Source organism: Trypanosoma cruzi, genomic scaffold (genome assembly GCF_000209065.1).
Source record: "Trypanosoma cruzi strain CL Brener 1047053516727 genomic scaffold, whole genome shotgun sequence".
Classification (NCBI taxonomy): domain Eukaryota; phylum Euglenozoa; class Kinetoplastea; order Trypanosomatida; family Trypanosomatidae; genus Trypanosoma; species Trypanosoma cruzi.
Window position 1 is genome coordinate 62,261 of NW_001849390.1, and position 11,411 is coordinate 73,671.

The 11,411-nt window shown below is 50.9% G+C and overlaps 8 protein-coding genes and 1 pseudogene across 8 annotated transcripts, besides 13 other annotated features; all 9 read right to left on the reverse strand.

Moving 5' to 3' along the window:
* On the reverse strand, nt 1-1,251 carry Tc00.1047053508233.4 (protein transport protein Sec23A, putative; the record flags this gene model as incomplete). The annotated part of the gene is made up of 1 exon (XM_801633.1): nt 1-1,251. A coding segment is annotated over one exon (1,251 nt), but the record flags the coding sequence as incomplete, so codon positions are not given.
* Nucleotides 1-5,385: a sequence feature (heterozygous, non-Esmeraldo-like haplotype).
* On the reverse strand, nt 1,514-2,260 carry Tc00.1047053508233.10 (hypothetical protein, conserved; the record flags this gene model as incomplete). The annotated part of the gene is made up of 1 exon (XM_801628.1): nt 1,514-2,260. One exon carries the CDS (start codon nt 2,258-2,260, stop codon nt 1,514-1,516), a length of 747 nt encoding a protein of 248 aa, XP_806721.1.
* Nucleotides 2,279-2,350: a sequence feature (A-rich).
* Nucleotides 2,447-3,040, reverse strand: Tc00.1047053508233.19 (hypothetical protein, conserved; the record flags this gene model as incomplete). The annotated part of the gene is made up of 1 exon (XM_801634.1): nt 2,447-3,040. The coding sequence occupies one exon, from the start codon at nt 3,038-3,040 to the stop codon at nt 2,447-2,449; it is 594 nt and encodes a 197-aa protein (XP_806727.1).
* Nucleotides 3,208-3,266: a microsatellite.
* On the reverse strand, nt 3,410-4,102 carry Tc00.1047053508233.25 (uncharacterized protein; the record flags this gene model as incomplete). Its single annotated transcript, XM_801635.1, has 1 exon — nt 3,410-4,102. One exon carries the CDS (start codon nt 4,100-4,102, stop codon nt 3,410-3,412), a length of 693 nt encoding a protein of 230 aa, XP_806728.1.
* Nucleotides 4,171-4,193: a microsatellite.
* Nucleotides 4,996-5,058: a sequence feature (A-rich).
* Tc00.1047053508233.30 (mucin TcSMUGS, putative) lies at nt 5,315-5,839 on the reverse strand (the record flags this gene model as incomplete). The annotated part of the gene is made up of 1 exon (XM_801629.1): nt 5,315-5,839. The coding sequence occupies one exon, from the start codon at nt 5,837-5,839 to the stop codon at nt 5,315-5,317; it is 525 nt and encodes a 174-aa protein (XP_806722.1).
* Nucleotides 5,386-5,759: a sequence feature (haploid, non-Esmeraldo-like haplotype).
* Nucleotides 5,535-5,749: a microsatellite.
* Nucleotides 5,760-6,778: a sequence feature (areas not merged during assembly with more than two copies in the genome that could not be assigned to a particular haplotype).
* Nucleotides 6,324-8,180, reverse strand: Tc00.1047053508233.40 (uncharacterized protein; the record flags this gene model as incomplete). The annotated part of the gene is made up of 1 exon (XM_801630.1): nt 6,324-8,180. One exon carries the CDS (start codon nt 8,178-8,180, stop codon nt 6,324-6,326), a length of 1,857 nt encoding a protein of 618 aa, XP_806723.1.
* Nucleotides 6,779-6,905: a sequence feature (haploid, non-Esmeraldo-like haplotype).
* Nucleotides 6,906-7,780: a sequence feature (haploid, Esmeraldo-like haplotype).
* Nucleotides 7,781-9,280: a sequence feature (areas not merged during assembly with more than two copies in the genome that could not be assigned to a particular haplotype).
* Nucleotides 8,328-8,354: a microsatellite.
* Nucleotides 8,466-9,596, reverse strand: Tc00.1047053508233.50 (variant-surface-glycoprotein phospholipase C, putative; the record flags this gene model as incomplete). Its single annotated transcript, XM_801631.1, has 1 exon — nt 8,466-9,596. The coding sequence occupies one exon, from the start codon at nt 9,594-9,596 to the stop codon at nt 8,466-8,468; it is 1,131 nt and encodes a 376-aa protein (XP_806724.1).
* Nucleotides 9,281-11,411: a sequence feature (heterozygous, non-Esmeraldo-like haplotype).
* Tc00.1047053508233.60 (heat shock protein 100 (clp protein), putative) lies at nt 10,034-10,426 on the reverse strand (the record flags this gene model as incomplete). The annotated part of the gene is made up of 1 exon (XM_801632.1): nt 10,034-10,426. The coding sequence occupies one exon, from the start codon at nt 10,424-10,426 to the stop codon at nt 10,034-10,036; it is 393 nt and encodes a 130-aa protein (XP_806725.1).
* On the reverse strand, nt 10,729-11,411 carry Tc00.1047053508233.70 (annotated as a pseudogene; the record flags this gene model as incomplete).

The following is an 11,411-nucleotide window of genomic DNA, read 5'->3' on the forward strand; positions in this document are numbered from 1 at the left end:
ACCCATTCCCACTTCGTATTCGGCTACAGAAGACGATTTCTTGCCTGTGCCCACACATTGCCCAATCACACCCATGACTTTCCACGTCGTTGACGTAATGACATCCATCGTGACGTTTAGTCCCATCTTCAGCGTGCCGTCATCCCTTCGTTCAAAGAAGCGGTGAAGCGATTGGCGAAAAGGTTCCTTTCGCCATGATTCGTCGTTTAATACAACTCCTCCCGAAGCCTGAATACAGAGTTTCATTTCCGCTATACCCGTCTGATCCAGTGAGGCAGTGAAACAACTGAGTGAATGCCCCTGCTTAACAATCCGATGCATCAGAGAGTCATAAAAGGTACAAGATGACTCCCAAAAAGATGCAGCAGCTGTGCTGTCTCGAATATCCGCATGGCCCCGAATAAACCTTTCCCGCGTGGTCTCCACAACAATGCCTGGTCCCTCCGTGCAGATACCGGAAATAAAGCCAAGAATGCACGACCCTGTGTTTGGTGAGACAATCTCAAGGATACTGGCGGCGGCGGAAAGGGCGGCGCCTGTGCATCGCAACGGACGGTGGGATTTGGGCACAGGCCATACGTCCTGTTGCAGCTCCTCAAGAATCACAGTCACCACAGACTTCACATTCGAGAGAACACCCACAAACAATTTTGGTTCCGGCATAACTTTTTTGAGAGTTTCCACAGTCACCTCTTGGCTTCCACGCAGCACCAAAGAACGCGGGTAATCTGTCACACCGCTAAGTTCGTGAATCTGCACCGTCGTCCCATAAGTAATAAGACAAATCCGCACCTCAGCTGGGAGCTTGCTGAGGGCATCCAACGCAAACTCCTTCAACCCTTCAAGCTCACTCTCTGTGTCTATACAGGTGTCCAAGACAAGTACAAAGACTGGTGGGTCACGCTTTACAATGCTCACGTACTCTACTGTATCGTTCCACCCTGCAAGCTCCAATGGTAAGTTCTGGTCCGATATGTGGACATACTGTTGTGGGAAATTATTTTTGGTTTCACAGAAAGGACATCCCCATGTCCTGGACCGGAAGTCAATCACACAATACGGGTTCAAGATGCCACCACACACACAGCGCAATGGCTCGTAGTAAACCTCCTTGCACGAGGACCCGATTGGAGCGTAGACACAGCCGAGTGGGACTACCATCCGCGCAGCATCAATCCGGTTCGCGGGGTAGAGATTCCACGACCATCGCGGAAGATGCTCTACTCCTTGCTGCTGCTGCTGTTGCTGCATGCTCTCCACATTTAAGTCCATAATGAAAAAATGACCTGAATTACGCTTAAATACCCCTCCCCCCAAACCACAGACAAAAACACACTCACACACACAGGAAAAAAAAAAAAAGCTTGAAAAACAATAAAGTAAGAGAAACGGTAATAATACACATGATGCAAAAAAAAAAAAAAACATCCACTTTGCAATGTTTATCCAAGTACACAGCTGAATCGCATTCTTTGTTCTCAACGCAAATGTGAAAATTTTTAATTTCTGGCTTTCAAAAAAAGGAGCCAAGAACGTCATCTTCTTCCTTCTGTCCCACAACGGAGGATGTCATGCTCGGCAAATTTCCCTCCAACGCGTTCCGCTCCGCATCAAGCCATGCAACAAGAGACACCCCGCCGTCTAGCTTGCAATGAACAACTTCCCTAATTTTTGTAAGTTGTTGTATCGCCTCTTCACGAAGAGACGCCGCTCGTTCCGGTGAGGCATGTGACACTCGAAGACATTCTTCCTTCATCTCGTTGTACCTCGACATCAAGTTCGCAATGTAGGAAAGCTGCACGGGCATTGAAGCCCCTCCTGTCGTATCTCTAGGCTGCTCCGCCTCCTTTTTCACACCAAGCTGGGCGATCCATGCACGTGGGAAAATATTCAGCATCGACCACCATGATACCACCTTTGACAGATTCTGCTCAAACGCCTCGGCGTCTGCCCCAGCAAGTCCGCGCACCGCCTGCACCATGCCAGGGAGGGTCTTACTAACCGCCATCAGCACACTCCGCTTCCCTGCCTCTGGAACACCGTTGGCAGCACACGTAAGGAGAAGTTCATGGATGACGTTGAGCAGTGCACAGCGCGTCTCTTTGCTCGTGGAGGCGTTACGCATTCGCTCATCGATAGCGGCAAAAATGACATCGGCGCTAGAGGCCTGCAATGCACACCACGCCGCCAAACTGATGATAGACCCGGCAGAGCTATTCACGAGATCTAATCTACGTCCAACCTTCTCCCTGTTCATCATCTTCAGATGCTACGGATGAAAAAAAAAAAATCACAAAAACAACAACTGCAACAAAACGAAGGCAAATAGATGCAACAACAACAACAAAAAGGGCCCTTTTAAACGAATGCACAAGAGAAGCAAGAAGAACGTGTCCACCCCTGTCATAGTCACACCTCCCACACCATTTCTTCTCTCTTGACAGATCTAAAAGTCATTCAATGCATACCGAGCACGCGTTGTGAAATGCCTGGAGTTCTCCGTGGAAAAGGACCAACGCGGGTCTTCCTTCCGCAGCCATGCAATCATGTAGGCAACCTGAAGATCGTTTGGAAGGTCAAACTCCAAATCTACGCGGTGCAGACGAATTTCTCCCGTGTGTATGGGGCGCCCAGCGACGCTCAACCCCACGTCATTTGCGGCACGAAGAGAATTTCTGACGTCCATCAAGACATCGCCTGTTGCAGGATTCTTCTGAACGGTGTAATAGCGCCGCCCGTGAGACTCCAAAACCAACCACTCGTGTTTCTGACGAAAGAAACGGGCGATGGGGTTGGAATCACACATTGTGTAGAATGTAGACACGTGTCTCAGCACATCCTGCGCCTGAAGAAGAACATCGCGGTGAATGATGACTCGCCCCTCCTTGGCGCAGCAGTCACTAACGAAATCCACACAAAGCCCGCATCCAGCCACAGCAGCGCAGATACCCAAATGATCGGTCACTGAAAGCCGGGCAGGTATTACGCTAAGCGACAGCCCAACGCCAAGCGTTGCTCCACATGTGAGGCCTTGTCCCATCACAGACAGTTTTACCTCCTCAGATATGAGGTCAAAGCCACATATTTCAAAAAAGTAAATCCTCAGCAAAGGCAACCAACCAACCAACAAAAAAAAAAAAGGAGTCTGTTCAAGAGGAAGTCAAAAAAGTAAAACCCTTAAAAATAAGATCGATACAAAACAAAGGCAAAAACAACCACAACAACATTAAAGAAATAATGATCGTAATAATAGTAATCATAATAATTTCACGATAACGGAAATGACAACTTTACAGAGATGAATGAATCCGTAATAGAGTCTTCACTCTTCGGATATCAGTACTGTAAGGCAAGCATCTAACACATGTACAGGGAAACAGCAATACAAATAAACAGAGTAATAAAGCAATCAAATGTAGCCAACCGGAACTCTCCTGTTGTCCTGACAGGCTTCGGGTGTAGTTTGTTTATGGGAGGTCGATGCCAGAGTTTGGCCTCCTAACTGCGCCAAAAAACTCGGATCCTTGTCGTAGCTGCATGAGTTTTCATGTAACATCAGAGGTGGTGGTGTTAAAGGTACTGGTTGTGCTAGTGCCTCATCAAGAGAAAGATGCGTATGAGCGGTATCGGTTCCCCATTGACAGTCAAGAAAACTTGTAATAAACCAGATAAAGGCCAACCAGATGACTATAAATGGAAACAGAAAAAAACAGAGCTGAACAATGAAACAGAATCCTTGAAAGCCATTCCGCCACCCGTAACGTCTCAAAGTGACAGACTCAATCAAAAAAAGTGGAAAATCCTTGAAAAAAAACAGGAGTCCAACACCAATGATAATAAACCGGACCTTGTGCGATGACCGAACAACATATCTACTTGCACGAAGCCACAAGGCACCACTAACCAGTGTGTACACTAACGTGCCGATGATACAAAAGGCAAGATAAGCTGTCACAAGATCCTTTCCGTAGAGACTTAAATTTGGACGAAAGGATGCACCATAGTTAGCCCAAGAAAAAACAAATGCCACGAGGTAGAGCACCATGAGCACCACAGGAGGGAAACTGGTGCCGGGAGGCAACACGGACTTAATAAACGCCATCCTATTCACCCTCGCTCCTCCACTCTCCAAATCCACCACTAAAATTAATCAAAAAGAAAAATGCCGCAAATAATAATAATAATAATAATAAAGAACATTAAAAAAAAAAGAGGACCCCCATACTCAAGGGTAGTGACTTCAACCACAACATTTGCTTCAAATCCTGAAGTCATTTTCTTTCATCAGTTACACGTGGGATAATTTCGAAAAACAACAACAATATATATTGCCACAACCTGCCGCTCAGAAACACCTGAAGAAAACTTTGAAGCTTGGCCTATGAAATGTTTCCTCGACCGGGTTGCAGCTCCGGCCCGTGCCCCTTCGGGAAAAAAGCGGGCAACACCATGTTCACCGCCACCAACAAATAGACCAACAATGAAGCTTTCCCCTCCAAGAAAAATATCAGCAACCTACGCTTAACCGAGAGTCGCACTGTAATCACAGCTGTGTTGTGTGACTTATTCTCTACACATTTTACACCATCCTCTTCCAAAAGGCACTCGCATGAAAAAAACTACGGATGCTCAAATACCAACCCAAGCGAAACCGGAATATCGAGAAATAACATCCTACTCTCTGGCATCCCTCATTGAAGATAATACTCCGTCGCGCAAACACGCAAGCAGGAGCACATCAGCGCGAGCGTCAACAGGCCGCAGAACACACGGCCAGCATCATCACGAACGGTGGAGTCGCCCGACACAGTGAAGTCAACCTGCAAGAGCATGGGAGAGAACAAAGAGAGAAGCGGCCGCTACACCACGCACAGCCACCGCACAGTAACAAACGGCAGCACCGCAGCAGCACCGCAGCCGCAGCACACACCACGACGCAGATGGAAACAGCACAAGGGCAAAAAAGCACAACGCCCTGCAGAAGAAACAACAACGAAAAAAAACAAAAGAAAAGGCAAAAAAATTAACATCAAAAAAAAAGAAAAAAAAAGAAACAAACCCAAGGCTCCAGTGCGCATGCATCCACCCGCAACTATGTGTGTCCACGCAAACGGTCGTATGTGTGTCATACACATGAGTGTGACTGGGACGCCTGCAACGTGACGGAGATGGGAAACAAAGCGTAGCACACAGCAGAGCAGCTGAATAAAATGAAAAATATGCAAATTAATCTCCCTTATTTACATCGGACCACAAGTGCCGCGCACAAGTCCCCGTGAATAATTGCTGGCACGCATAGCCCGCGCACACCTCTTTAGCCCAGAGTGGTGTACGCCAGCGCGGACACGGCAAGCACCAGCAAGGAACACACCCACGCAGAGCCGCTGAAGCTGCCGTTAGTACCGCGAGGGATCGACCGTTTGAGTTCATCCTTATTAACTGGTGCTTTAGTAGTCGTCATACTTGGCTCCTCTTTACTAGTAGCCGCAGTTTCTGTTTGTTCCCTTGTCGTGTCCGAAGGTTTAGGTGATTTTGTCGTCGTCGTAGTAGTAGTAGTAGTAGTATTGGTTGGCGCTGTTGTCGTTGTAGTAGTAGTAGTAGTAGTAGTAGTGGTTGGCGCTTTTGTCGTTGTTGTTGTCGTCGTCGTCGTAGTAGTAGTAGTAGTAGTAGTAGTAGTAGTAGTAGTAGTCGTACTGGTAGTCGTAGTAGTAGTGGTTGGCGCTTTTGTCGTCGTTGTTGTGGTAGTCGTATTAGCGTCTCCACTCGCTGTCACGCACAAGGACGGACAGCAGCACAGGGCGAGCACCAACAGGGCGCACAGCAGACGGCACGTAGTCATTATTGGCTGTTGTTGTTGTGAATAGATTGGACGACGCCTAGCTCTTTTTGCATTGCGGTGGAGCAGAGGAGAAAATGAAGAGAGATGCATGTTGACGGAGACGCACCCACGCACTTGAGGGTGAAGCGTCGGCATCACAGTTACAGCAAAGCGAAGTGAACCTCCTCAAAGGACGTACAGCTCCAGGAACTGCGGGTGTGCATCGCCAACTTATGCTCGCTCCTTTGCGCGCCGCTTCCTCAAGCCAAAACCCCAACGTGGTGGCTGTTTTGATACAAAAAAAAAAAAAGAAACAAGGAGACGCACCCCCCAATGGGGAACAGAGGTGAAACAATAATAATGATAAGAAGGCAAAAGTCACACACCGTCTTCTTCGTTGTCTTCTCTCCGCTCCCTTATATTACTAGGAACTGTGACCAAAACAAGAGCGTCAGCGTAAGCCGCATGATGCCCCCGTCGGCCTCATATACAAGCATGCCATCAATCACTCGTTTGCAAAGGGCGTCTCCTTGATCTTCCATGTACGTTGCTTGGTCTCCGTGTTGACGTAGTAGAGGCGGCCACTATTTGCATCCCTATACTCCTTCCACGTCCCACACACCCGTAGCGCACCTTTTGTTTTTGCAGCGTTCCCTTCCTGCACTTCCCGCTGCTCCCGCTGAGGGGCTGCACCACCCTTCTTCTCTTCAAGAGCCTCGGATGGCGGCTTCCCCCTCGCCTCTTGCGTGGCCGTCTGACTGTTGTATTTCCTCCCCGCCTCTCGCTGGCGCGGCTCCTCCCAGTTGCTGCACAACACGCCACCACCTTCTGCTGGCGTCGCTGAGCATGCCTCCGCCGCCTTTGTTGCAGCAGCGGCAACTGCAGGAGAGGGATTCCTCTTCACGAGCGGCTGCGGCTCGGTTGTGGCCGCCTCTTCTTTCCCATAAGACAATTCCAAGCACCATTCTTCTCGTGCCAGAGCCTCTGAATCCGAAAGGCCGTCGACAGGCAATTGTTGCTGCCGCTGCTGCTCAGTCTTGTGTTGTGATCCCATCCGACGTGCCCCATTCAACTCCTCATTGCTCCCATTGTGCGTGCCAAGTGAAGTCAAGGCTGGTGTGACCGCCTCACACTTCACATCAGCATCGGTCGGCATCACGCTTCTAGAAGATGGCTTCTGTGTGTACAATGACAGCTCCTGGTGTTGGTCACGATGAGGTGATGGCTGTATTTCCCGCAATACCAGTGGCGGTCGCTCGTGTGATGCATAACTGCCATCGCACACTGTCTGAACAGCCTCTTTTCCGCCCATTTCTTGTGATTCTGTGCGGGGTTTCTGCTGGCTGTTGCAGGAGAAGTGGACGCCGCTAATGGTCATCGCCTGCTGGCGCAAAGAAAGGGGGGCATCTGTCTCCTCCATAAGGCGGAGAGCACGGATGCGCATTTCTTGCGACTCCAACAAGACCGTTGTTTTCTTCTCCTCCTGCTCCAGAAGATGCAGGAGCTCACGCATCTCGGAGGCTGTCTCCGCCCCGCTTTGACGGGCAATTTCGCCACCGAGTGAGTAAGAAGCGGACCGTGGCAGAGGCGGGGCACCCACGTCCGCCGATGTGCCTGCGGCGATGTGGCGAGGCAGCGGCTGCGAGTTTGGGCGTGGCGCAGGAGACGACGATCCGCGAGGCGGTGAGCGGGTTTTCAGCTGCCTCTCAGTTCCGAGCGAAGTTGCGTACGATCGACGGGGCGGCACGTAAAAAATGGCCTCACGCATTTCCTCCTCACGCATCCGAATACGCCGCAGCGCCTCGCCCCTCGGATCTTCCAGCTGAATCACGGGCACACGCGTCGTCGGGGCCGGCGGGGAACGGCATCCTGCAGAGGACACCGGCAACGGCCGATTTTGCACGAGCCACTGCACCGCGTCCTGCACCGGGGACGCAAAGGACGCGTCCGCCACATTCAGGAGCTGCAGCACAGCGGTGATCCCGTCCGCCGTCAAGGCGTCCTTGACCTCAAGAAGAAGAATGTCAGAATGCGTAAAGAAGGCAAAGTCGTACGATACCCGGTCTCCCTTCCTGGACACGTGGCGGCGTCTCTTCCGCACGTTCCGCCAGCTCAACTCAGCATGAAGTCCGGGTTCAGCGGGTCGGTAGACCGACAGGGACTCCCGCGTGAGGCGCACCACGGCATGCTCAAACGGTGTCGCACAGCAACCACGCAGGCCCTTCCGTGGATATTTAAAAGCGACAATGCCGCCACCGATGCCCCCAGGCCCACTATCCCCACCAAACTCAAATGCGGAGCACGCCACAAATGCACGCATGCTACTGGGCGGCAGTGGCTGCTGCTCGTGAGAATGGCTCATCTCCGCAGCGTCTTCCTTCTACATGGGTACGTCGTATAAATCAACAAGAAAGAATGAGAAATTTCAGCAACGTCTCCCGTAAGCTTCCAAAACGACAGTAACGCGGAAAAAGTGGATGGGCAGCAAGGGTTAAGCGGTGTCGGATAGAAAAAAAAAAAAAAAAGAAACAAAAAACCATTATTATTTGGAGAAGCAAAAAAGCGATCGTATGAAGAGGGTGGGAGGAGACTCTCCCACTCCCCTCACGGCCTTTCGGCTCGCTGTGTCATTGCAGCTACTCTTCGTTCAAAGCGGGCGCTGCCGGGAACTCGCCCGTGGGCGTGACGCGCGTAGGATGTTGAGGTATACACACATGCCAACGGCATTTGTCTCCCTCGTGCCGTCCATTATCCGGCAGCGGCCCAGTTCCACGTAGTCCAGCATAAGTATGTTTCCGTGTGTGTTTATCCCCGGTGGAATCTTCACCTTTGCACCATCCAAAAGCCCATGTGCATTCAGTGAATAAAACCACTCAAGCAGAGAGGAGTTTATCCTTTTTGCCACGTCATAAATACTCGAGACGACCTTACTTGATACCTTCGGGAAGATACCACGAAAAACGCCACAGCTGCATACTGTATAAACAGCCTGTGTAACGTACAGTCTCGAAGACGAACCACTTGGAGCATGATTAAGATCGTCCAGTAGCAAATTCGTAAGAGCCTGCAGCAGCTCCCTTAAAGAACACTTATTTACCCATCGAGATACCATGAATTTGGAGCGAATCCGTGCCGCAGGGTATGGCATCATATTCCTTCTTGCGGCCACCACAAGAAAAATGCGTTTCTCACGCGAGGTCCCCCACAAAATTTCCAACGGCGTTGTGAGCGGCACATCGACGGGTATGAAGCGATCCGAGAGGCGGTCCAACTCCCTGAAAAACTTACCCTGCCCGTCACTGTCATCCGTGAGAAATAGGTGGTGAAAATCCAGCACAATAAATTCATTCGCAGAGGAGGGGTCATTGAGAAACGCCTTCACATCTTCAAGCACATCAGCCAGAGGCACAGAAATTTGGGTGTGTGATATGTACAGTCGGCCGGCGTCCTTTGGGTTTGTTGCAACGCGCAGGTCCAGATAGCGCACACCGTGGTTCAGCTGCGCGCGTACAGACATCCCTTGACACTTTGCCCAAGATGCACTGATCCTGTAAGAAAAAAGGCGTGCCAGGGAACCACGAAAGGAATTCTCGTACAAAACCCCCGGCGCATCCTTAGCAAATGGTGAACCATTGTGAATGCCGTACGATGCCGCGTTGTGAGAGCCTAGAAGACACAATTGTGTTATGGCCATTTCGCCAATAAACGAGCGCAGGTCATGCATCCAGCTCTGCGGATGCCACGCGGTACGTGTGAAATCGTCACTCTCCGACAGCATTTATAGCAGGAATCACGAGTGCTGGCGCCAAACATCCCACAAAACAAAAAAGATGCAATGAAGGCAGACACACACAAAAATACACAAAGGGAGAAGACAAAATAGGCCATGAGAAAAAAAAAAAAAAAGAAATGATTCAGGCATACCACGCCAGGCAAAAGCCACACAAGAAATTACTCCTCGCGTATCCGTTTTCCCCGTTCCTGTTTATCCTGCGTCTGTAATAATAATAAAGAAAACAATATATAAAACGATGGGGGTGGCAAAACAATAATGCTGTAACACAAGCCGGTCCCCTCACCGCAGTGGTGTGCCCAGCGATCATGCCAACGATGAGGGTGAGAAAAAAAAGGAATTAACAAAATAAAAAACAATAAAAATTATTGCGTCTCTCCCCCATCCGCAAAACCCCTCGTGAAGTTGGAGCCCCAACACCGCTACGCCACTGAAGAGCGCTTCACGCTGAATGCAAGCTTGCCCTGGCTGCTGCTCACCAACACCCTCACAACGATATTCGGCAGAAGCAGCTGCACAAGAATCACGCGGCTCACCTCGGTGGCGATGTATTTCTCAGCACAACAGCGCAGCGGGCGGGCGCCCATTTCAACGTCAAAGTCATTCACCAGAAAAAAAAACAACTTCGCCTCCTCGGTCATTCCAAGCAAGATGTCCTGGGACTTCAGTCGCCTGCTCATCTCCGTAAAAATAAGATCGACGGTGTCGTGGTGCTCCCCAAACCCCAGCTTGCGGAAGATCACAATGTCGTCAAGGCAGTTGACAAACTCCCGGCGGAAGTAGCTGCGCACCACCTGCCAGACCTTCTCACGCATCACTTCTCACTCCTTTGGAGGGTTCCTCACGTGGACAAACTGCTCAGACCTAAGTTTGGACGTCACGATGACAACGGCATTGCTGAAATAAACGGTCCTTCCATGCGAGTCCGCAAGCCGGCAAGCGTCCACCACTCGCAGCAATGTAATGGTCACAGATGGGTGCGCCTCTCCGCCTCGTCGAGCAGCGCCACTGTGTGCGGGCGACAGCGTGCTGCTCCATGTCCCGCATTCGCTCAGCCCTCTTCCAGCCTCGTCCTATTTTAATCAAGACAGGTTCGCATTTCGTGCAGCTCATCGACTCACTGGCGCACCCCATTGCACTGAGCCAGGAGAGGCTTTTCCACACGCTGCATATCTCCCTTGACAATCCTCAGACGCTCCTGCAACAACTTCTTTTTTTTGTCTCGCCCAACCGCCTTTGCCTCAATCCCCAACTGCCACTTCGTGCGCTCCAGCTGATCCATCTCCTCTTGACGCGACGAGAGCTGCACACGCACGTTTGCACATGCCTCGTCAATCGGGTCAATGGCTTTGTCTGGCATAAAGCGGCTCGCAGCGTGGCGATCGGCCAAGCGACCAGCAACACCCACTACATTGTCCGTCATCTGAGCTCCGCGGTGCGTCTCGTAGCGTTCCCCTAGACCACGGAAAATGCTGTTGCTCCCGTCCACACCTGGCTCCGTCGCGTACACCGGCATGAAGCGCCGCCCAAGCACCGCGTCCGTCTCCACGTTTTCGCGGTACTCCTCAAAGAACGTGGCAGCAACCGTGCGCAGCTCACAGCGTGCCCGCGAGGGCTCCAGAAGCTTTGCCGCGTCCATTGCGCCCTCCGACTTGCCAGCCCCGAGTACGACGTGTATTTCATCAATGAAAAGAATGATGGAGGTAGGGCTCTCCCGCACTTCGTTCAAAACACTCTTCAGATGCTCCCAAAACTCGCCACGTTATCTTACGCCGGCAACAAAAGCACCGAGATCCAGAA